Consider the following 20,928-nt stretch of genomic DNA (forward strand, 5'->3'; position numbering starts at 1 on the left):
TGGCATGAGAGCGACCCTCGCGTCGGAGCATCCCGGCGGGGACCCTCCGACCGGGGAAGCTGGTCACTCCCTCAGCCCAGAGTCCCAATCCCGGGCGTCCCGCCTGACCTCCTCTGCCCCTAAGAGTGGGTGCCTTGACCAAACAATTGAGGACCCCAGGAGAAAGGCTGTGCCAAGCAGGTTTATTAGCACTCAGAAGCCCATTCGTGGGCGCTTGCGACGGGGCTGTGAGGCGGAGGATAGCTGGCTCTGCGAAGAAGGGATGCACAGCTGGCTGGCCTGGCTACCAAGGGGCTCTGGAGGCTCGGGGGGCCCCTCGGCCCACACGGACAGGTAGTCCCGCAACGTTTTCCGCCGCTCCTTGGGGATGCCGCGGCAGCGCAGGCTCTGTGAAGACAGCAGGGCTTCCTCAGGTACTGGTGAGGTCCAGAGGCTGCGACGTGGGGGGCTGCCGGCTGGTGAGGAGCCCTCCTGGGAGAGAACGGGTGGGCGGCTGGGGGAGAGCATCTGGGGGCCCACATCACTCAGCTCAGACAGCTCAGATTGGTAGGTGAGGGAGGAGGTGAAGCTGGCCGAAAGGCTGCGGCGGCCCTTGGCTCGCTTCTGTCGCCGCCGCCGCTCCCGCAGTGCCCTTTGCCTCTGTGCCACACTGAAGCTTGTCCTATCCTCCCACCACTGCTCCCAGTCCCCAGCCCAAGCTGCTGTCAGACGGGTACTCAGGGGGTCCGGACCCCCTGCTGGCTCCAGGGTTTGTGGCAGGGGAGGTGGTTGGAGTGCCAAAGGCTCCCAGGGCTGGATGCGGCCCCCTTCCTGCATGGTTTGGCGCAGGTGCTTGCGCACCTGCCTCTGCAGGCTGCTGGGGCCTGCCGGCCTCTCCAGATCTCTGTGGGTGAAGAGACGTCTCTGGCTGAGGCTGGGGGAGCAGGAATGCCGGGGAGGCTCCCTGCAGGCCCTGGAAAAGGCCCTCAGCCAGCGGCGGTACCGCAGGGCTGCAGCTGTGCTGGGCACCGCTGGGGTGTGCTGGGGGCTGGCACAGGGCTCCTTCAGGAGTTCAGCTTCCTTCAGGGGTGCTGGTGTGCCCACGCCCTCCTCCTCTTCATCGATGATCACCTCCACGTTGGACAAGTAGAACGTTTGCTCTTCTTCCTCACCACCCAAGCCCCGTGGGCTGCTGTCTGGAGCCTCGAAGAGAGGGGAAGAGCCAGGGGCTATTGTGGCCTCATCCCTCGGTGGGGGTGCAGGGGGCTGTGCTGCCTTGTGGGTCAGCCTCTGGCAGAAGACATCCCCAGCCTCAGAGAGCTGGAAAACCAACATGGACTTGTGCAGTCCATCGTCCTGTAGTGTGGCAGCCAGCCCTGCAGGAACAACAAAGGCACTGTCACTACGATTTCAGTCCTGGGGATGCTCCAGGGACCTGGACAGCGATAGAGCTGCCTCCACCCCTCACTGCCGGCTCCTGCCCCGTACCTTGTTTTCCATGTCATTAATCTCTTCCACACGCTTGTTAGGGGCATCACTTTTGCTTTTTTAGCCACCCTCCAGCCAGGCCATGACAAGGGCTATGTTTCCATTCCCTTCCACCTTCTCCCCTGCAGCCTGGACCTGCAGCCTGGGCTAGTGTGGGACACTCACCTGCTGCTGGGGCTGTGAGGCGCTGCTGGAGCAGGTGGTGGCGGTGCGGGAGCTGGGTGGGCAGATGCTGCAGGCACCCTGCAATACTGTGCAGCTTCTGTGGAGTCCCCGCCAGTTGACAGGCCGACTGGCTGCCCCCTGAGGAAACACCCCAAAAACTGACTGGTGAGCACAGATGCCAGAACAGCAGCTGATCCCAGCAGCAAAGAGGCTGAGATATGGGCACAGAGGAGCCTCGTCTCTGCAGCACCCCTGCAGCTTGGTCTCTTACCCCGGTATTGCAACAGCAACAGCTCTTGGGTGCTGGATGCGCCAAGCAGCACCTTGTGGCTCCTCCCAGGTTTCCCTGGCATTAGGTGTGCAAAAAGTGGAGGGGCCTTCATCATGTGTGCCCACTTCAGAACAGGCACCAGTGGCAACCGCTCATCCAGCACATACACGGAGAACTAGGACAGGAGTCTTGGTTCAGACAGGACACACCCTACATTGTGCCAGCTCCCCTCAGCTGGAAGATCCTCATGCCCCATACACAGCTGTATATGGAGACACAGCTGTGTTGCGTCTTCCCCAGCTTCTAGCTGTGGTGGGACTCACCTGGGTGGTGACAAGGTACTGTGAAGGGTGAGCCCTGCCCAGGTACATGGGCAGCACCACACGCTCACCCTGCTGGCAACCAGCTTCCTCGCCCACCTTGAACAAGTCAAAGTGGCATCTCTTGGGAGCCTGCAGCAGAACAGGACGAAGTCAGTACTTTGGGGTGAGGAATGCTCATCCCTACGTGCCCCAGCCCCACACCCACAATCCCAAGCTCACCCGGGCATCCAGGCACTGCAGGCCTGTGCGGTCAGCACAGCTGAGCACCCGTGGGTGGGCAGTGAAGTCACTCCAGCGCCAGGGTGAATAGTCCCGAAAAAACATGGTCTGGGGGTCATGGCGGAGCTGCTGCAGCCTGTGGGGAGACAGCAGTACAGCAGTATTGGCATGGGGCAGGGCTGCCACAGTCACTTGGGCCTCCTACCCCCGGGAGTTCACTGTCTGCACGAGTCCCTAGACAGCCTTATCTCACCCGGTCTCGATGCTCCAGAGGTAGATGGTCCCGCTCTGGGTGCAGACAGACAGCTCCCCGGGAAGGTGAGGGCTGCAGGACAGGGGGCACAGCATCAACATGGGGTGACAGAACCCGCCATACAGAGCAGGGCTGCACAAGCAGAGGTCCCTCCTGTCACAGCCCCTTCCTCCAGCACCTACCTGACAGTGAGGCAGGAAGCAGGCATATCAGTGCGGATCACTTGTAGTGGTGTGGGAGCTGCCCCTGTCTTGCCTGGCACCCTCCAAACACCACAGTGATAGTCTGAGCGAACTCCAACAAAATCTGTCAGGGGGAAGGATGTGGATATGTGAGCTGGCAGCATCCCAGGGGCCCCCTGCTGCGCCTCCTCCCTACATCCTGTCTGCCCCGAGATGCGAATCCTGGGGCTAGCTCACCTTGCCCATCCACACGGGCTGCAGCCACTTGCCGGACACGTCCACTGAGCTCAAACTGTTGTGGAGAGCCCCGGGCATGGGGCAGCTCCTCTAGCACCACATCCTGGAAATCTGGGATGCTGGCTAAGGGCAGTGCAACACAACCCCCACTTCCCTCTCCAGGGACACCCCATGGGGAAGGATACAGAGGTGGTTCATGGCTTGCCCTCCAGGGTGCACCAGGCGGCCCACGGGTGTTCCCCCATCTTCAGGGGGCAACCAGGCCAGTGCCCCCCCAGTGAAGCTGTCATCAAAGAGCAGGTTGGACCACTGCTGCATCAGCTCCTCGTGCAGGCAGTCTGCCAGTAGGCCCAGTGGTATTTCGAAGAGCCAGTCACGGCAGAGATGGGAGAACCAGCGCAGGCGGGAGGCCAAGTGTTGCCGGGGGCAGCCGCTGCAGGGTATAGACAGCATCAGGTGGGGGGACAGAGCAGGAGACCCCCAGACCTCTGCAGAGCGGGGGACATAGGGATACTCACCGTCGGGCCTCCAGGCGGTCAACGTCCTCCATCAGGGCTGTCATCCGGATGGTGCTATTCCGGGCTGGTCTCTACAGGAGTAGGGGGCAGAGATTGAGACTGGCAAGGGGAAGAGTGAGGAACAGCACTGTTATGCCTGGACAGAGAGTGACCTTCAGCTTGGAGTTTCCCAGGTAGAAGTTCTTGTGCAGCAGACGCCCTAGGGAGCCAAAAGCGTCTTCTGGATGATCCACAAAGAAATGGCCCAGCTGCATGGGAGGGAGGGGAAAGAGTCAGTTCATGCAAAGGTCCCACGCTGCCCTCTAAGTCCTTGTCAGAATGCAATGCCTCAAATCCCACCTGCCTGGCGAAGTCCAGAGTGGCTCCAGACTTGCCTGCTCGGAGTTTTCTGCACGCCCCGCTGCGGTACACGATGTCCTGAGGTGCGGGTGAGGGGAACCAGCAGCCTGTGGGGAAAACGCAGAGGCCGCCTGGCACCACTCGAGCACCGGGACACCGCTCAGCACCGCGGGGCAGCGGCAGCGATAGAGATGGACGGCAGGTTCCCTCCAGCCCCCATGCAGCGAGCTCCCTCCCTCCCGCTCCCGCGGCTCTCACCCGCGCTGGGCAGCAGCACCGGCACGGCCGCAGCGTCGGCGGCTTCCCACCTTTCGCCTGCCGCGCCGCGGCTGGGTATGAACGCCGGCTGCACCTGCGGAGAGCGAAGGGGGACAGTCAGAGCGACCTCTGAGCGTCCTGCCGGTTCCCTTGGCCGGTCCGAACCCGCGGCAGGGCCTCACCTGGTGGCGGCCGGGGCCACCCTCCAGCACTTGCCCGTGCTCGCCCCAACCGGCGACGGGCGCGGGGCCATCCTCTTCCCGCGGCGGCCCGGCGCTGAAGTAGGAGGGGAAGAGCGCGGCCGGGAATTCCATGGCCGCGGTAGCGGGCACTGGGGCCAGGACGCGGCTGGGCCGGGGGTCCCGGTACCTCGTGGGGATGGCGAGGTCACCGCCAATGGCGTCACCATCCCGCTGTTGGCACGCACCAATCAGCGCCCGGGAACAGCTCGGGACAGAGCGCCTCTGGCGGCACAGCCGCGGGGGCGCTACCGTCCCCTGGCGGCTGGAGGCTAAAAACGTACGGCCGGCAGAGGGCCAGCGACGGGATCGGGATGGCAAGGGGACGGGAACGGGAACGGGAACGGGAACGGGAACGGGAACGGGAACGGGAACGGGAACGGGCGGGGGAAGCGGTGGGACCGGGATGGGAAGGGGACGGGAAACGGGAACGGGAACGGGAACGGGCGGGGGAAGCGGTGGGACCAGGATGAGAACGGGCAGGGGCAAGCTGTGGCAACGGGTCGGGACGGGAACGGGCGAAGCGAAGCGATGGGACTGTGGAAGGAACGGGATGGAAAGAGGAACGGGCGGGGGGAAGCGGTAGGACTGGGACGGGAATGGGATGGGACGGGCAGGGGAAGCGGTGGAACTGGGACAGGACCGAGGGGAGGGGAAACAGTGGGATAGGGCCAGACCAGGTACTGGCACTGAAGAACCATCAGGAACGGGACCTCACCGGGGCACGGGTAGGAGTACGGGCATCATTTCCCTCTGGTCACCTAGAGAGCAGTGAAACCCCCCTGTGAGTCCTGCCAGAGGCACATCTGGTTTTCCGTGGCCTCGGTTGTATGGTTATGGGGCAGCCCATACACCAGTGGGGTGTGGGGCCACGGGATCGTCTCAAATATCTGGGGGTTGTGGGGGTGAAGTGTGGCTCCTGGAAGGCTGAGGCTGTTCCTGATCTCCCATCCCACCCTGCCCTTTCTCACACCTGCTTGGCCTTGGTAAACCTACTCCCACCCCGTCTCTGTGCTCCTTCCTCCCCACAGGGTGGTTGCTGGCTCCCCACGAGGGACCCACCTGGCCCCAGACCCCCATGGGAAACCACACAGAGTTCAGGTTCATCCCACGGGGCTCTGATGGGACCCTGGAGCTTTTGGGGAGTATCTGGAAGGGAGACAATTTCCCCTGTCCATTTCTCAAGGACAGCATGACCAGCTTTCTCCTCGAGGGACCATGGTCCTTGTATATCCCTATGCCAGAGACCGCTGGCCCCAGAGCTGTGCTGGTAGCCCCCAGCCATACTTGGAGAGGGTCTGTGCTCTGGGGAGGGTTGCTGGGCAGTCAGGCTGGGACACGGTGGGGTGGCTGCTCCTGCTGCAGCTCCCAGGGTGCCCTGTGGGGAGCACAGGATGGGAGAGGAACATTCCCATGACTGGTAACCTGCTGCCTTCATTATGGCCATGGAGGATGGTGATGTCAGGGGAGTCTGGGAAAGTGTGATGAGATCGTTTCCAGTCAAGATGCCCTCATCCCTGCAGGTGGTGCCCAGACCCCCTCTGTGAGACACCTCCTCTCTAAGATACGTGCTACAATTTGCTTTAAGAAGGTGGTAGCCATTGGTAGAAAAACACCTGGGTCCTTTACACAGCTCCTCCTGGGGTAGGTAGCCCCACCACCCTCAGCATCATAGGTAGCCCTCACTGCCTCCTATCCCTTTCCCTAATTCCAGAGCATGCCATCAGCTCCATATCCCTCTCCATCGTATATTTCTGTGCCCAGGACATATTCCTGTCCCTGTCCCCTAGACCCACATCACTGTCCCCAGCCATTGTTTCTGTCCCCAGCACCATGTCCCTCTCCCCCAACCCATGTCCCTGTCTGCATTGCTATGTTCCTGTTCGTCAGCCCCATATCTCTGCTCCCAGCCTATCTCCTTGTTCCTCGCACCATGTCCCTGTCCCAAACTCTGTGACCCCATTCCTGGCCCATATCTCGGTTCAGAGACATGTCCCTGCCCCCGGCCCTGTGACCCCATTACTGGCCCGTATCTCAGTTCCAGCACCATGTTCCTGCCCTCAGCGCCTTGTTCCTGCCCTCAGCCGGTATCCCTGCCCCAGCCGGTGTCTCTGTGCCCTGTGTCCCCGTTCCCGGCTCATATCTCCGTTCCAGCCCCGTGCCCCTGTCCCTAGAGCCATGGGCCAGTCCCCAGCCCTGTGCCCCAGTTCCCGGCCCATATCTCGGGTTCCAGCCCGGTGTCCCTTTTCCGCAGCCTCCCATCTCCCTTCCCGCCCGTGTCGCTGTCTCTCCGTGCCCCGGTCAGCGCGGGGTCCATCCCGGGGGGAATGGGTGGGGGGGAATTGTCTCTCGGGACGGGCGGGGCGTGGCGCGGCCCCCAGTGATTGACGTGCCCGAGGGCCAATGGCGACGCGGGAGGCGGTCTCGGTGGGCGGGGCGGGTGACGTCAGGGCCGCCGGTGCGCGGCGGGGCGGCCGGAGGCGCGCGCCCCACGGCAGCCGCGGCGGCGGCGGCGGCGGCGGCGATGGCCCGGCGGGGCGGCGGGGGCGGCGGGCAGCGCCTCCCGCTGCCGCTCCCGCTGCTGCTCCTGCCGCTCCTGCTCCTGCCGCCGCCCGCCGCCGGTGAGCGCAGCCGGGAGACCGGGGCGGGGGGCGCGGGTGTGGGGCGGCGGGGCGAGCGCGGGACGGAGCGCGGGAGCGTACGTCGAGGGTGCCGGCGCGGCGGGGGCGAAGCGATACCGCCGAGGACGTGTGTGCGGTGGGTGGGAGGGTTGCTGGAGCGGAGAGCGAGGGTCCGTGCGGCGGGACGCAAGGGATGAGCTCGGGATGGGTGTGAGGTACGGGAGCAATGGGATGTGGGGGGTGCGCACAGTGGGGCGGAGGGCGGATGAGGACGGAACACCGGGGTGTGTGCGCTGGGCAGGAGGTGTGGGGCGCGGGAGTCCGTGCGACGGGACGCAAGGGAGAAACTTGGGATGGGTGTGAGGTGCGTGAGCTATGGGATGTGGGGGGTGCGCGCAGTGGGGCGGGTGGGATTGGAGCACGGGGGTGTGCGCGGTGGGCAGGAGGGCTGCAGGCACCGGGCGCAGGGGTCCGTGCGGTGGAGCACAGGACAGCGTGCCGTGGGGCAGCGGGATGAGCGAATGGTGGGAATGAGGTACACGAGCAATGGGATTTGGGTTGTGCACGCAGTGGGGTGGGAGCCAGGTGAAAATGGAACACGGGGGTGTTTGCGGTGGGCAGGAGGGCTGGAGGTGTGAATTACTGGGCTCTGTGAGGAGCCGTGGGGCAGAGGAATGAGCTTGGGATGGGTGTGAAGTACACGAACAATGGGATGCGGAGCGTGCATGCAGTGGGGCAGGGAGTGGGTAAGATGCAGTGGGCAGAAGGGCTTCGGGTGTGGGGTGTGGGGGTCCATGTAGTGGGGCACAGGGGATGAGCTTGGAATGGGTACATGCGTAGCTTGGGATGAGCTACTCGAGCAATGGGATGTGAGGTTTGCATGCAGTGGGGCAGGGTGCGGGTAACAATGGAGCACAAGGGTGCAGCTACGGGAGGATGGCACCTTGGGATGTGGGGTGCAAATGTGATGCGACACGATGAGTGTGGCACAAGGGATGGGGCCATCATGCAGTGAGGTTTGGGGAAGATAAACAGCAGAGTACAGAGGTGTCCCCAGTTGAGTGTGGGGTGCCATGGGGCACAGGGTGCATGCACACTGGGACAGGAGATGAGTGCGTTGGGCACTGAGACGCGTGTGCAGGGGGCTGTTTGCATAACGGGGCACAGGGATGCCTGTGTAGAGGGTACTGGATATCTGCGGAATGGGATGCCTGGATGTGTGTGCAGTGGGACATGGTGTACCCATGCAATGGGGCATGGAGACAGATGAGCAGTGGGGTGTGGAGTTGTGTGTGCGAGGAGGACGCAAGCAGTGCACAGGCAGTGGAGCACCGTGGGAGGGAGGCGTGTGCGTGGGCAGTGAGTGGGCCAGGAGGGTTGCAGACGCAGGGCAGAAGGCTGTGTGTGTGCAGGGGGCCGTGGAGATGGACAGCCCGCAGAGACGAGGCACACAGGAAGTGCGGGGGATACATCGACGACAGTATGTGAGACCAGGAGCGGGCTGTGGGGCAGGAAGCTGACTTAGTGACCGGGATGCCAAGGATACTTGGGGGCTTCGAGGGGACATCCCCTGGGAAGGGGGGAAGCTGTCTGGGGCTGCCGGTGCCGGGGAGCAGCGGTGGGGAGGCAGCGGGAGCTGTGCGCGGTGCTGACCGCCGGCCGCGGAGCTGTCCGCGGTGCTGACCGCCGGCCGCGACCCGGGGCTGTAGCACTGGGGTTGGGGTCCTGCGACTCCGGCCGCTGGCCTGAAGCAGAGAGGCTTTGGCTTTTCTCCTTCCATCCATTCCGTTTCCATGGATAGCAGTCCCGCTCCATCCTCTAGCACCTTTCCCATGCTCTGGCTGCACTGCCATGGCGCCTCAGACTGACCCTCTGTGTGCCATCAGTTCCTTCACCTTGCCCTGGGCGAGTAGGCATGGGGTGTCCACGCTGGGACTGGGTAGCTCCGGGTTCTTCCCCCAGTTCTCCTTCTGGAATTGTATTCAACACCCTCCCTGGGGTGCCCTGCGAGGTCACTGTCCCCACGTGGGTCTGTGGATTGACCAGGTGGTCCCTGGTGGAGAAATTGGGATCGGATGCTCTTGCATTGAGGAGTCAGGTGCTTCATGCCTGGCTTGTGCCGGCTGGGAGTGAAAGGGAGGGGGAGCTGCCTTTGTTCCAGACAAGGGAGCAGATGCATGTCAGTGTACAGCCTGCTGGGGCTGCACACACGCAGCACAAACACACGTGCACACAAGCACATGCGCACGCTCCCGGCCAAGAACATGTGGTGCAAAGCAGACCCTCTTCTCAGCTATCCCACTTCCCACTGGACGAGTCCTCCTGGGCACAGACCTGCTCCCAGCCTACCCTCTCCCGGCCTCCCCCTTTCCAGCAGCTTGGGAAGAGGGGTATCTCATTCTTGTTGTGTCTGTAAAGAAAAATGGATGGGTCTCCCAGGCTGTCACTAGTGCAGTGTGGTAATGGTAGGTGAAGCTATGGCTGCTGTCTCAAGTCCTGCTCTCCCCTGTGACAAAGAAGTGTCTATCTCTCTGCTGCTGGGGCTCCTGGAAATCCCTGAAAATCGACCTGTTAGGCAGCTGGTCAGGGGGAGGTGGCCCTCAGCTGTGCCGTGGGCTTGCAGGAAGTGTCTTTCAGACATGGGGCTGTGCACAGGCACACACACACCCATGGACGTGGGTTTGCACGCCTCCACTCTGCCGTGCATGCAGACAGCACCCACGTGTGCATATGTGCACACATATGTGCACCGTTCCTCCTCCACAAACCATGGGAGAGCTGGGAGGCAGTGCAGGAAGTGTACTGCTTGCTCCTTCTTCTTGTGGCTCTAGGGTGAAACTTTATGATGGGCTCAGTGCTGAGCCTCCCCAGCAGGCAGATGAGGGGGAATGTGTGTTCCTGGAGAAGCTGATCTGCTAGGGCATAGCTGAAGCCATGAAGAATGTTTGGTTACTTATTACAGGTAAAATGCGGGGAGCAGAGCATGAGCAGCCAGGGCCATGGGCTCCTCAGGCTACAGGCCATCAGTGCCCACAGCTCAGTGAACTGGACTTGAGGCAGAGCTGAACCAGGAATGATGCAGACTGTGCCAGGGCAGGGAGACATAGTTGGGGACAGCTGACAACAGCCCTGGGGATTCACTGAAATGGCACTGTCCCAACCCCTCCTGCCTCCAGGCTGCTGGACACTTGTGACATATTCAGAGCCTGGGTGGTGGGCCTGCTCTGGAGGGGGTGCTCCACAACCCCCTCCCCAATCCTTTACCCTTGCGTCTTCTTTGCAGATGGGCTCTTTGTGACCGACTACTTCACCCGCACACCACGCAAGCTCAGTCCCTTCCGCTCCTTTGCCAGCATCGAGCTCTTCCACTTCCACATTCCCGAGGACACAGTCATTGCCGTCTGGAACCTCATCACCTTCAAGGAGCAAGGTGGCACCTTTGGGGATCAATGCCCAGACCGTAGCATCACCGTGTGAGTAAGCAGCCTGGCCTGCTTGTCCCCTTCCTGCCTGCCTCTGCTGCTCCTGCCTGGACTTGCCCCATAGCTTGCCTGCTCTTGCTTGCTTCTTTGCTCCCACAAGTGTGGTGTACATATAGAGTCAAAGAATCATAGAACCACAGAATGCTTTGGGTTGGAAAGGACATTAAAGATCATCTCGTTCCAATCTGCTATCATGGGACATGTTCCACTAGAGCAGGTTGCCAACTGAGTACCACGCAGCTGCTCGCTCATCCCCCCCTGCTCCCCCGGTGGGGAGGAGAATCATGGAAAAAAAAGTAATACTCGTGGGTTGAGATAAAAACAGTTAACTAATCAAAATAAATATGCCAGTAACACTAATGATAAAACAGCTACAAAAATAATAGTAATAACAACAGTAACAAAAAGGAGAGAGAGAGAGAGAAATAAAACCCGAGAAAGATGAGTGATTCATCACACAGTTGCTCACCACATGCTGACTGATGCCCAGCCTGTCCCCCAGCAGTGGTTGGTGGCTCCACGCCAACTCTTCTAAGTTTATACACTGGGCAAGAGGCTCTGTGTGTAACAGAATACGTTCTATATGGTAGGGAATAGCCCTTTGGTCAGTTTGGATCAGCTCTCCAGGTCATGCTCCCTTCTGGCACCTTGTGCACCCGTTCTCTGGCAGAGCATGGGGCACTGAAAAATGCTTTAGGGTAAGCGCTGCTGAGCAACAACTGAAACGTCACTGTGTTATCAATATTGTTCTCATACTAAATCCAAAACACAGCACTGTACCAGCCACTAAGAAGAAAATGAACCCTATCCCAGCCAAAACCCAGACAACATGTACACTCCCTCCCCATGATTCATTTCCCAGGACCGATGCAGGCTCCACTCTTTTGTGCGTCTCATAGATGAACTGTTTTGCTTGAACACCCACTCAGGAAAGCTCAGTCTCCAGAAAGGTCCCAGCTTACAGATGGTTTCCATGATGTCTTTAAGCATAGAGGAAGACACCCACATATAGGACGTACTGGCCCTGCCACGATGCCCAGCCTACACCCTGCTGACTGCTGTCTCTCCTGCAGGTATTTCCGCTCAGGGGCTCCCTCTGTCATTAACCCGCTGCACACGCACTTCCCCAGGGACACGGCCGTCCCTGGCTCCTTCGCACTGACCCTCACCTGGACCCTGCCCAACCGCACCACGGGAGTGTTCAATGTCACCAGCCCACTGCCCGGGGACTGGTTCCTGGCTGCTCACCTGCCCAAAGATGAGGGCAAGATCTCCGTTAAGGTGAAGGGCCGGGAGGGACCAATGGCGGGGCAGGGCTGGGGTCTGACTGCTCTGGGCTGGCAGTGCCTAGAGCAGGTGTCCCGAGTGGGGGCAGTGCTCTGTGCCCCTTGCCCTGTGCTGACTCTCCTCTGCTGCAGGGGCTCTACGAGGAGTGCCAGTATCTCTTCCAGCCACAGCTCATCGTGCAGCGCCTGGTGAACATCGCTGTGCTGTACCCCGGTCATGTCACCGAGCAGAACATGGCCCCCCACAACCGTTCCTGCCTCTACAAGTGAGTGCGAGAAGGGTTCCTAAGTAGGGGACGTCCTCAGGGTGGGGAGATGAGGGTGTCCCATCCCTCTGGCTTCCCTCCCCAGCCCTGTTAGTCCATAGCGGTGGGCACAACCTGGCACTGCTCTCCCGCAGGGTCTTTGTGCCCAGCTACACATCGCGAGTGCTCGTGGAGGTGCTGCGGTGCCGCGGGGCCGAGGGCTGCCCACTCTGGCTGCGTGTGCGGGCCAAGGCTCCCCCCCTGCACAACTCCACCACACTAGACTGCCGGGAACACACTCCCTGCCAGCTGGCACAGGACCTGCCCTTCTGGCAGCACTGGTACTACGTGCTGGTGGAGAAACACCCTGGGGTGCCAGGCACCGTCTCCTTCCAGGTCACCGTGCAGCTCACAGGTGAGCGTGCATGTGGAGGTGTGGGTGGTCTTGACTCTGCTTTGGTGTGGGGGTTAAAGGATGCCAACAGGATCTGTCTGCAGCTGGGCACAGGGTTATACCCGGCTCTGCTGGGGTGGGAAAGCTGTGAGGTGTTGAGGCTGGGTTGCAAATGGAGATGAATGGAGGGCAAGGAGGGAAGGTGGGATCTAAGAGGGGGCTGGAGCTGTGTGATGCCCAGGCTGCTGATGGTTCTGTCCCTCCAGACTGTTCTCGACCCAGCCTGGCCCGACCACCGTTCCTGCCCTCCAGCGCCTCCATGAACATGCCCCATTCCTTTGGCTCTGCGGGCGGGCTGGCGCTGGGGGACAGCCCTCCACCCACCAGCCCCAACGACACCAAGCACCCAGTCTCCATCCCTGTCACCTCACACACCGGAGAGCGGTGCTGGCCCGTCCGGCCCACGCTGCGCAACGAGCTGGACACCTTCTCTGTCCACTTCTACATCTTCTTCGGGCCCAACGTGTCAGTGCCGCCTGACCGCCCTGCTGTCTTCGTCATCAACCTCCTGCCAGTGCTGGACAGTGGCGGAGTGCTCAACCTGGAGCTGCGGCTCAACGTGGTGAGGTGGCCACATACACCCTGAGTAGGGCAGGGTAGCTTGGGGCAGGAGGCAGGATGGGAGATGGGTGATGTCAAAGTTGCAGCAAGGCAGGGAATAGGATCTGGGGTCATAGGCAGTGGTTGTGAAGGTTTTGGGTGATGGAGAATGGATTAGGGTGCTCCAAGGCCCAGGTTTGGGGAGTTCTTGGGTGAAGGGCAGGGCGTTAGGACACTGCTAGTTGGTGTGCTGTGATCCAAGTTCTGTCAGAGCAGGGGGCATCCCTGGCACTGGTTTAAGGCCATCTCCTCTGCCGTCAGAGCTCCTTGTGTGGTGAGAATGTGACAGTGTTTGGGTGTCTAAACCATGAAGTCCCACTGACATCCAGTGACAACACCTCGGTCACCTGTGAGACAGGTAGGCTGGGCTGTGCATGTCCATCCTGCCATGTCCTTGGGGGTCACACCCTCTGTGTGTGGCAAGAGGCTGGGTGGGGGGAGGCTGCGGAGACCATGGGAGCATGTGGCCCTGGAGCCTGGCACCGGGTACTCTGTCCCTGTTCCAGCTCTGTCCAGGGCAGGGGGCTGCACCTTTTTCTGCTCACCCGGAGCTCTTCTGACCTACAGAGTCTCTGGCAGGCTTCCTGCTCTCCGTTAATGCCACAGCCAGCCTCAGCCGCCTGCGGATCCCTTACCCACAGACGGGCAGCTGGTACCTGAGCCTGCGCTCGCTCTGTGCCACAGAGCACGGGTAAGAGCCCCAGCACATCCCCTCCCTGTGCCCCGAGGGGGGATGTCCTCACCGTGACCTGTGCCTGTCCCCTGTGCCGTGGGTCTGTGGGTGTGCCTGTCCCCTGTGCTGCGTGTCTCCGCTCATGTGTGTGCACGTGGCTTTGCGGGCTTTGTGTCACCGTGTGAGCGCTGCGTGGGCATGGATGGCTCCATCTCGCGTCTGCCTGACCATCTGTGGGTCCCCGCGGCTCTTCCCTCTGTCTCGCGGTTAGGAAGTGCCTGTCAGCTCGCGAACGCCGGGCATCTGTCAGTGCCTCTCCGCCTCCGCAGCAGGGCCCATCTGTACCCATGCCTGCGAGGGGACCGGGCTGTCGCTGGGAGGACAGGGCTCTGCTTTGTGTATGAGGGGGGTATCTTTGGTGAGGCTGGGGCTCTACTCAGCATCTCCAAGGACTGGTCCTGTGCTGTGGCTCTGCTCCTGGCCTCTGTGTCTGCCTGGAGCCCTCTGGAAGAGTGAGGCTGGTGTGTGTGTGTGTGTCTCTATATGCAAGGATATAGATGCATGCTTCATGCATGTTTGGGTGAATATGTGCAGCCAGCCCTTGTGTGCATATTCTGGTTTGCACAAGCAGTCTTTGCTCAAGCACTTAGGGCTTTGTTCAAGGATGTGCAGATTTGGCTGTGTGAGGACACAGTCAGTGGACAGCAGACACACGTGCAGCTGGCACTGTGTGCATATTTGTGTGTGTTGGGGTGCCCAGCCAGCAGCTGGTACGTGCTGTTGGCCTGTGGGGCTGCCGGTGCTCCTGGTGTGCTGGAGCTGTGGATGTGCTGGCGGTGCCCAGAGTCTTGTGTATGGGCGGCACAGGGCAATGGGGTTGGTGTGCCTGTCCTAACCCCTCTGCTTCTTTTCTAGTTCATGCTGAGTTGCCAATTGTAGCCAGTTCTTCCCTGACGGGTTCACACATAGGCTTTGCAGGGCAGGGCATAGTATTTGCACAGCAAAATCCAAATCAAATAGGAACCAGCTGAGTGTGCTGCTAAAGGCAGAGGGACCTTAAGCGTGGCCATGCTCACTCAGGCTGGCACAAACAATTGAAGCACACAGGATCCTTGGGGACCAGTTCTCAGCTACCATACGCAGCACCAAAGAAGCTCACTTTCAAGCTTGCCCAGTCCTTGTGTCTCTCATCACCTGCCGAGTCTGGGTGCGACAGGTGGCCTTGGTAGAGGCAGGAGCTACTCAAGGGCACAGGGTGAGGGCTGACCCCTTTCTCCCTCACTGCAGGTTTGAGCCCTGCACCAATGTGACAGCTGAGGTGTACCTGCGCGCCTACCTCTCACCCTGCATCAACGACTGCGGCATCTATGGCCAGTGCAAGCTGCTGCGCACCAACAACTACCTGTACGCTGCCTGCGAGTGCAAAGCTGGTGAGAGCTGACCCAGGCACACACAGACCCCCAGCATCCTCCCCTCCTCCTTGCGGGTCTCGTATCCCCCTAGCCCATTCATGCCAGGTGTCTGCACTGTGCTGGAAAGGGGGTTCCCTGCTCTGCCCCCCCAGCCCTTGCGAGTGCTGCAGTGGTGATGGCAGCTCTCCCTGATCACAGGCTGGAACGGCTGGGGCTGCACGGACAACGCTGAGGCTTTCTCCTACGGCTTCCAGCTCCTCTCCACCCTGCTGTTGTGCCTCAGCAACGTCATGTTTGTGCCTCCCGTGGCCATTGCTGTCCGCAGCCACTACCTCCTAGAAGCTGCTGTCTACATCTTCACCATGTTCTTCTCCACTGTGAGTGTGGTGTGGGGCAGCTGAGGGGCAGGAGATAGGCTGGGGCTGTGCGGGGCAGCTCTCACACCCTTTCCTTGCTACCCCAGTTTTACCATGCCTGCGACCAGCCGGGCATCGTGGTGTTCTGCATCATGGAGTATGATGTGCTGCAGTTTTGTGACTTTTTGGGCTCTCTCATGTCTGTCTGGGTCACTGTCATCGCCATGGCCCGGCTCCAGCCCATAGTCAAGCAGGCAAGTGTGGGGAGGGGGCATGCAGAGCCGGCATGGAAGAGATTTATCCTGATGGGTGCCCCACTGCCTACAGGTGCTGTACCTGCTAGGGGCCATGCTGCTCTCCATGGCTCTGCAAATGGACCGTCACGGGCTCTGGAACCTTCTGGGGCCCAGCCTTTTTGCTTTGGGGATCATGGCCGTCGCCTGGGTAAGATGGTGTCCCCTTATGTCCCCATCCTGGCTGTGCTCAGCATCCTGCCGCTGCCAGCATCTCCCCTCTGCTGCCTTCACCCTTCCCCATGAACCCCTCTCCCTTTCTCCTGAGGGATGTGTCACCATGGCACAGAGGTTGTGCCTGTCCCTGCTGTGGGTGCCCCTTCCAGCCTGTCCTTTCCCCACCACAGACGGCTCGCACCATCCGTCGCCGCCACTGCTACCCTCCGACCTGGAAGCGCTGGGCATTCTACCTGTGCCCGGGAGCGCTGATCGCAGCGGCGGCCGTGCTGCTCTACGCCTTCGTGGAGACAGAGGAGAACTACTTCTACATCCACAGCATCTGGCACCTGCTCATCGCTGGCAGCGTCGGCTTCCTGCTGCCACCCCGTGCCAAGCCCAGCCGGCGCCTGGGGCCGCTGCCCCGGCGCAAGGGATGTGGGTACCAGCTCTGTGTCAACGAGCAGGAGGAGCTGGGGCTCGTCGACCCCGCTGTGGCCTCCATCAACAGTATTTGTACCAGCTGATGCTGATGCCAGCTCAGACTCCTCTGTCATGGACAGCAGCCCTGTGGGGCTTGGCACCCACTCTCTTTGCTGGCCACCCATCTCTGGGAGTGCCAGGACTCCTCTGGGCAGGCACACAGCCAGCTGTGCCAACCTGTTCTTCCAATTACAGCCTGATTTAACTTGTCTCCAGGGGTTGCTGTGGCTCAGTCTGGGGCAGAGCTGTGGGGTCTTAAGGCTGAGGTGGGTCACATTCCTCTCTTTGCCAAGCCATGGAGTTTCTGAGGGGATGTGGTTGGGTGTGGAGGGGAGGAATGGCAACAGTCCCTGGCTCTCAGTCAGAGCTGCTACTCTGTGGTGGCTGCTCTGGAGCTGATGCAGCTCTCACATAGAGCAAAGTGGCTGGCAAGAGGTGGGGAGCAGAGGCTGCAGTGTTTTGGCTCCTGGCATGACAGGTTGCAAGGGTAGGATGTCTTTGTTGGGGCACTCACAGGATGGCTCTCACGGGATGGCTGAAATGTCTGACCCAGGAGCAGCTGTGCTGTACCAGCTGGGGTCCTTTCCAAGCCTACAGGACTGTGGTGAGCCCATAGCTGTGGGGGTAGGTGCCACTAGGGAATGGTGCTGGTGCTGCCTGCCGTGGCAATGCACAGGTCTCAGAAGGCTCTGCCTGCAAGGGCCACATCCCCAGGAGCCCCACGGCCTGTTGGTGTCACCCCACTGCCTGGGGCAGCCTGCCCCAGCACTCACATGTCACTACACCCAAGGAGCAGTGGACTAGTGACCCTGTGTCTCTGCTGTTGCCACCAGCCTTTTCTCTGCAGGGCGCTGGGCTCCAGTGGGAGGGGCATTGCATGGACCATACCGTGTGACCCGGTTGGGATAGCCCTTTCTCACCCCCTGCTCCTTTTCTGGCTCATGGTCAGACCTGTGGTCTCAGCACCCACTGCAGCCAGTGGTGACCATGGTGTGGTGACACCTGGGCTGTGTGTCTGCCTAAAGGACAAGGGGTTTTCACTCTGCTTCAGCAGCTCAGAGGGGTCAAGGGGGACCAGGGAGGACAGGGAAAGCTTCACTTACACTTCTCACACCACTGGGGACTTCCCCAATCTCCTGAGAATTTCTCAGCCCTGCAGGGATGTTCACGGGGGAATCCTGAGGTAAAGCTCTGCATCCTAACATCCACATCCTAGCTCAGCAGAGCCCACCCGCCAGCAGCCCCCCTCCCTGTACCCCTGGGGACAGAGCCCAGCACAGGGAGATTTACTGGATGCTTAACAGGATTAGCAACTGCAGGCAGGCAGGCAGCTATGTAATAGGATTGCAATCTAATTAAAACTGCTGCTTGGGAGCTGGGCCCCAGCTGGCCAGAGCAGGGTGGGCTTGGGGGCCTGTGGGGGCAGCTGGAGAGGATTGTGGGGATGGAATTGGCAGAACAGGAGGAGTGATGAGCTAGCGAGGATCATGGCAGTGCTTGTGGGTTCAGGGCTTTGCTGCCTCTGCCTCTGGGCCCTAGTGTGGGATATGCCCATGGGGAACCAGCTTGGCGTGGAGATGTGCTGGGCAGCCTGGGCAGGAGCCCCAGTCATTGTACAAGGACTGGGGAACCTGCATCTGCTACTCTTCCTTCCCCCTAGGCTCACCCTGCTCTGCCATACAGAATGTCCTGTCTGGTCTGGCCAGGTGGCAGATTAAGGATTAATTTTTTAATTAAGTCAAATTGCACCCCACTGGCAGTAGCAGCCCCCAGAGGATGAAGAGCTCACCTTTAGCTTTCACACCAGGAAGAGGGTGGAGTGGAGCGCACATGGGGCACAAACTTGTCCTACACCAATGCACTCCAGTTTCATGGAGGTGTTGAGAGTGCGTGCAGCATCTTTGCCCATCCCTCATCTCCTGCCTCACTGCTGTAGGACTGAAGTGCAAACCTGCTGCTTATCAGAATTGTGAAGACTCTGTAGTAACAGAACCAGTGGTGGGATGAGCTGTCCCCTTGCAAGCAGCTGCACCGCCCCTGGACTGCCCCACAGGAGACACCACGAGGGTGGCACACATGGGATCGGACATTTGAGGGGTCCTGGAAGAGTTGGGCAGGGGTTTTAGCCAGGAGAGCTGCCCAGGCGACCTGGAAGAGCCACACACCAGCTCTCCTAGCCACTGCTTTTCTGGGCTGCTGGTGCAGCTCAGAGCTCCCTCTCCTTTTAATTAAACCTGCAACTGCATTTTTCATCTCAAGGACAGGCCATGTATCTGACCGCACTGCCCAGGAGGGAGCTCGGCCAAGCAGCGCTGGAGGGGATCCAGGCATTCTCTGCCAGCCCAGCTCATCCCTGGAGGCCTGTGGGCTGCCTGCTGAGAGCTGGGAATCCCCATTCTCACTTCATCTCCCAGTCCCAGGGTGGGCAGAAACCCATTCCCCGGCCCAGGAAGCCAGCACAGCCCAGGGCACAGTGAGGTGCAATGCAAGTTCAGAACACACAGTACTGCAGGACAGAAAGGACTTTGCTCACTGCTCCTGGCACCAAGCATGGAGAAGCAGGTCTCTCCTGTGGGAAACTCAGTACAGGGGGTGTGTGTGCCTTTCCCACCAAGCCTGTCTACGAGTATGCTGGGACACACTCTGGGAGACTCCAATTCCCCTCGGTCACCTCTCCTTTGTTGCAAGGTCAGGAGCACCAATGTGTCCATCCCTATAGGTCTAGGGAGCTTTTCTGTCTTGGTTTCCCATAGCCTCCAGCCTCTGCCCCATGAGGAATGCTTCTGCCTCCCCCTCCTGCTCAAAGTGTTGGGGTCTCTGTGACTCCCACCCCCTCAGCGTAAACAGCTTTCCCGATGTTCCGTCCCTGCCTCTACCAGGCACAGCAACCACATATCCATGGCAACAGTATCCCTATAACAGCCAGGTACATCTGACATCCCCATGGCAACCAACTCCCGGAACAGCCGATGAAGAGCTTTGCTTCCTCAATGCTGGAGAGGGATGGGGAGGGGGGAGGATTTGAGCCATACCAGGTCAGGTGGTGGCAGGGACCTGGGAACAGGCACAGCTGAGTAGGGTTTTTCACTCGGTGTGTGGGGCAGCATAAGCCTTCAGGGCCTCTGTCCTGACAGGTAGGATGCAGGCGACACAGGAGATGCATGAGAAGGCGAGATGCATCACCCTGTATCAGTATCACTCTGATTCAGCCTCCTGCATCCCAGCTCCATCCTGCCTTCTGGGCTGTCAGTGCCATGGGGCCAGCACTCCCCGCTCCAGCCCAAGTTTCTTGGAAATGTGCATCCCAAACACTGCTATTGTGCTTCCTGCCCCAATCTCCTCCCACCCCAGTCCCCACTGAAGAGGTGCTCTGCCTGTTGCCCTCACTCTGCCCTGCTCAGGGGCTGCCGGGCCCTCCCACCACTGCCCGCCCAATGCTTGCTGTCCGAACTCATCATCCTCAGCACCTCATCACCCTCCGAACTCAGCAGCCCTGACGCAGTCTGTCGTTGCAGATGGCAATTGTATGCCATGCAACTTTAATGTGTCAGGCCTGAATTATTGAGCCCTGCAGCAGACTGCGTGCATACAGGCAGGACCCGGCATCCCTCCTCCTCTCCCTGCCCATGTGTGCCTGACCAGGCAGCAGCGGGTGGGGGCTGGTGAGAGGTCCAAGGTTTTGGGGTCTCTCTGGGGGCACATGGGTGCTGTGCCCCTTGCTAGCCACCGTGTCTGGGAGGTGTGGGTGGAAGAGTTGCTGGTGGTGTCACCAGATTGGTCACCTGGGGGTTGGTGAGTCCCCAGGCAGGTGTGTAGGGAGGGATGTGAAACTCTGCTGTCCCCGCCTCAGCATTTTCTCCCTATATCCTCATGAAATTCCGGGTCTAGAGGCAACAAATCCCCTATAGCTATCCTGTGAGTCCTCACCACTTCTGCTCACTGTGCTGCCAGACCCCAGGGAGGCAAAGCCTTTCCATCCCCGTCAGTGTAAATCCCATGGTGGATACAGACAGAGCTTGCTCCCTGGCCGGACATGGCTGTCACTGTGCCGCTCTGGGGATGATGAAAGGCTCAGAGAATGCCCTGGCTGCTCTCTTATTTTTGCAGTTTGCCTGAAGCACCCTGCAGCCACTCGATGATTTTCTCATCAGAGTAGCAAGACTTGACTGCCCTCCCCACACGACCCATCCATCACCCACGACTGGCACCACTGTACAGCCACAGGCACTGGACCTGCCTGCCCTGCTCAGTCCCTAGCTGTCCCTCAGCCCTGCAGGCAGTGCCTGCACCATGGGCAGCCTGAGGGAGCAGCTCTGTGCATGCAAATGGACCCTGTTTCCCCTGGGGGAACCCATGTGCAGCTGGCTACTCACCCCTCCTCCCCCATACCCTAGCT

At 60.4% G+C, this 20,928-nt stretch overlaps 2 protein-coding genes across 2 annotated transcripts; one reads left to right on the forward strand and one right to left on the reverse strand.

Annotated features, from left to right (window-relative positions):
* Positions 1–168: 168 nt before the first annotated feature.
* On the reverse strand, positions 169–4,620 carry TAF1C (TATA-box binding protein associated factor, RNA polymerase I subunit C). The gene is made up of 14 exons (XM_014875463.2): positions 4,415–4,620; positions 4,233–4,326; positions 3,975–4,081; positions 3,788–3,883; positions 3,636–3,706; positions 3,303–3,550; positions 3,118–3,228; positions 2,881–3,004; positions 2,699–2,770; positions 2,446–2,581; positions 2,227–2,355; positions 1,904–2,078; positions 1,633–1,770; positions 169–1,355 (listed from the first exon to the last, which is right to left on the reverse strand). The coding sequence occupies exons 1-14, from the start codon at positions 4,544–4,546 to the stop codon at positions 193–195; spliced, it is 2,796 nt and encodes a 931-aa protein (XP_014730949.1). The 5' UTR covers positions 4,547–4,620; the 3' UTR covers positions 169–192.
* A 2,360-nt stretch (positions 4,621–6,980) lies between these two features.
* On the forward strand, positions 6,981–16,743 carry TMEM8B (transmembrane protein 8B). Its single transcript, XM_088156510.1, has 13 exons — positions 6,981–7,092; positions 10,376–10,565; positions 11,648–11,855; positions 11,993–12,126; positions 12,261–12,520; positions 12,766–13,121; positions 13,421–13,517; positions 13,727–13,850; positions 15,120–15,262; positions 15,443–15,621; positions 15,708–15,854; positions 15,928–16,044; positions 16,241–16,743. The coding sequence occupies exons 1-13, from the start codon at positions 6,996–6,998 to the stop codon at positions 16,574–16,576; spliced, it is 2,388 nt and encodes a 795-aa protein (XP_088012636.1). The 5' UTR covers positions 6,981–6,995; the 3' UTR covers positions 16,577–16,743.
* The last annotated feature ends 4,185 nt before the right edge of the window (positions 16,744–20,928 follow it).

Source organism: Sturnus vulgaris, chromosome Z (assembly GCF_052056855.1).
Source record: "Sturnus vulgaris isolate bStuVul1 chromosome Z, bStuVul1.hap1, whole genome shotgun sequence".
Classification (NCBI taxonomy): Eukaryota; Metazoa; Chordata; class Aves; order Passeriformes; family Sturnidae; genus Sturnus; species Sturnus vulgaris.

What these genes read in the sequence shown, in the direction of transcription:
- TAF1C (XM_014875463.2), bottom strand. Translation starts at nt 4,546, where the DNA reads ATGGAATTCCCGGCCGCGCTCTTCCCCTCCTACTTCAGCGCCGGGCCG. An exon ending in GTTGCTGTTGCAATACCGGG is followed by an intron (nt 1,771 to 1,903) that starts GTAAGAGACCAA and finishes GTGTTTCCTCAG; the next exon opens with GGGGCAGCCAGTCGGCCTGT. An exon ending in CCTCACAGCCCCAGCAGCAG is followed by an intron (nt 1,356 to 1,632) that starts GTGAGTGTCCCA and finishes TTGTTCCTGCAG; the next exon opens with GGCTGGCTGCCACACTACAG.
- TMEM8B (XM_088156510.1), top strand. Translation starts at nt 6,996, where the DNA reads ATGGCCCGGCGGGGCGGCGGGGGCGGCGGGCAGCGCCTCCCGCTGCCG. An exon ending in CTCGGTCACCTGTGAGACAG is followed by an intron (nt 13,518 to 13,726) that starts GTAGGCTGGGCT and finishes TCTGACCTACAG; the next exon opens with AGTCTCTGGCAGGCTTCCTG. An exon ending in CTCTGTGCCACAGAGCACGG is followed by an intron (nt 13,851 to 15,119) that starts GTAAGAGCCCCA and finishes CCCTCACTGCAG; the next exon opens with GTTTGAGCCCTGCACCAATG.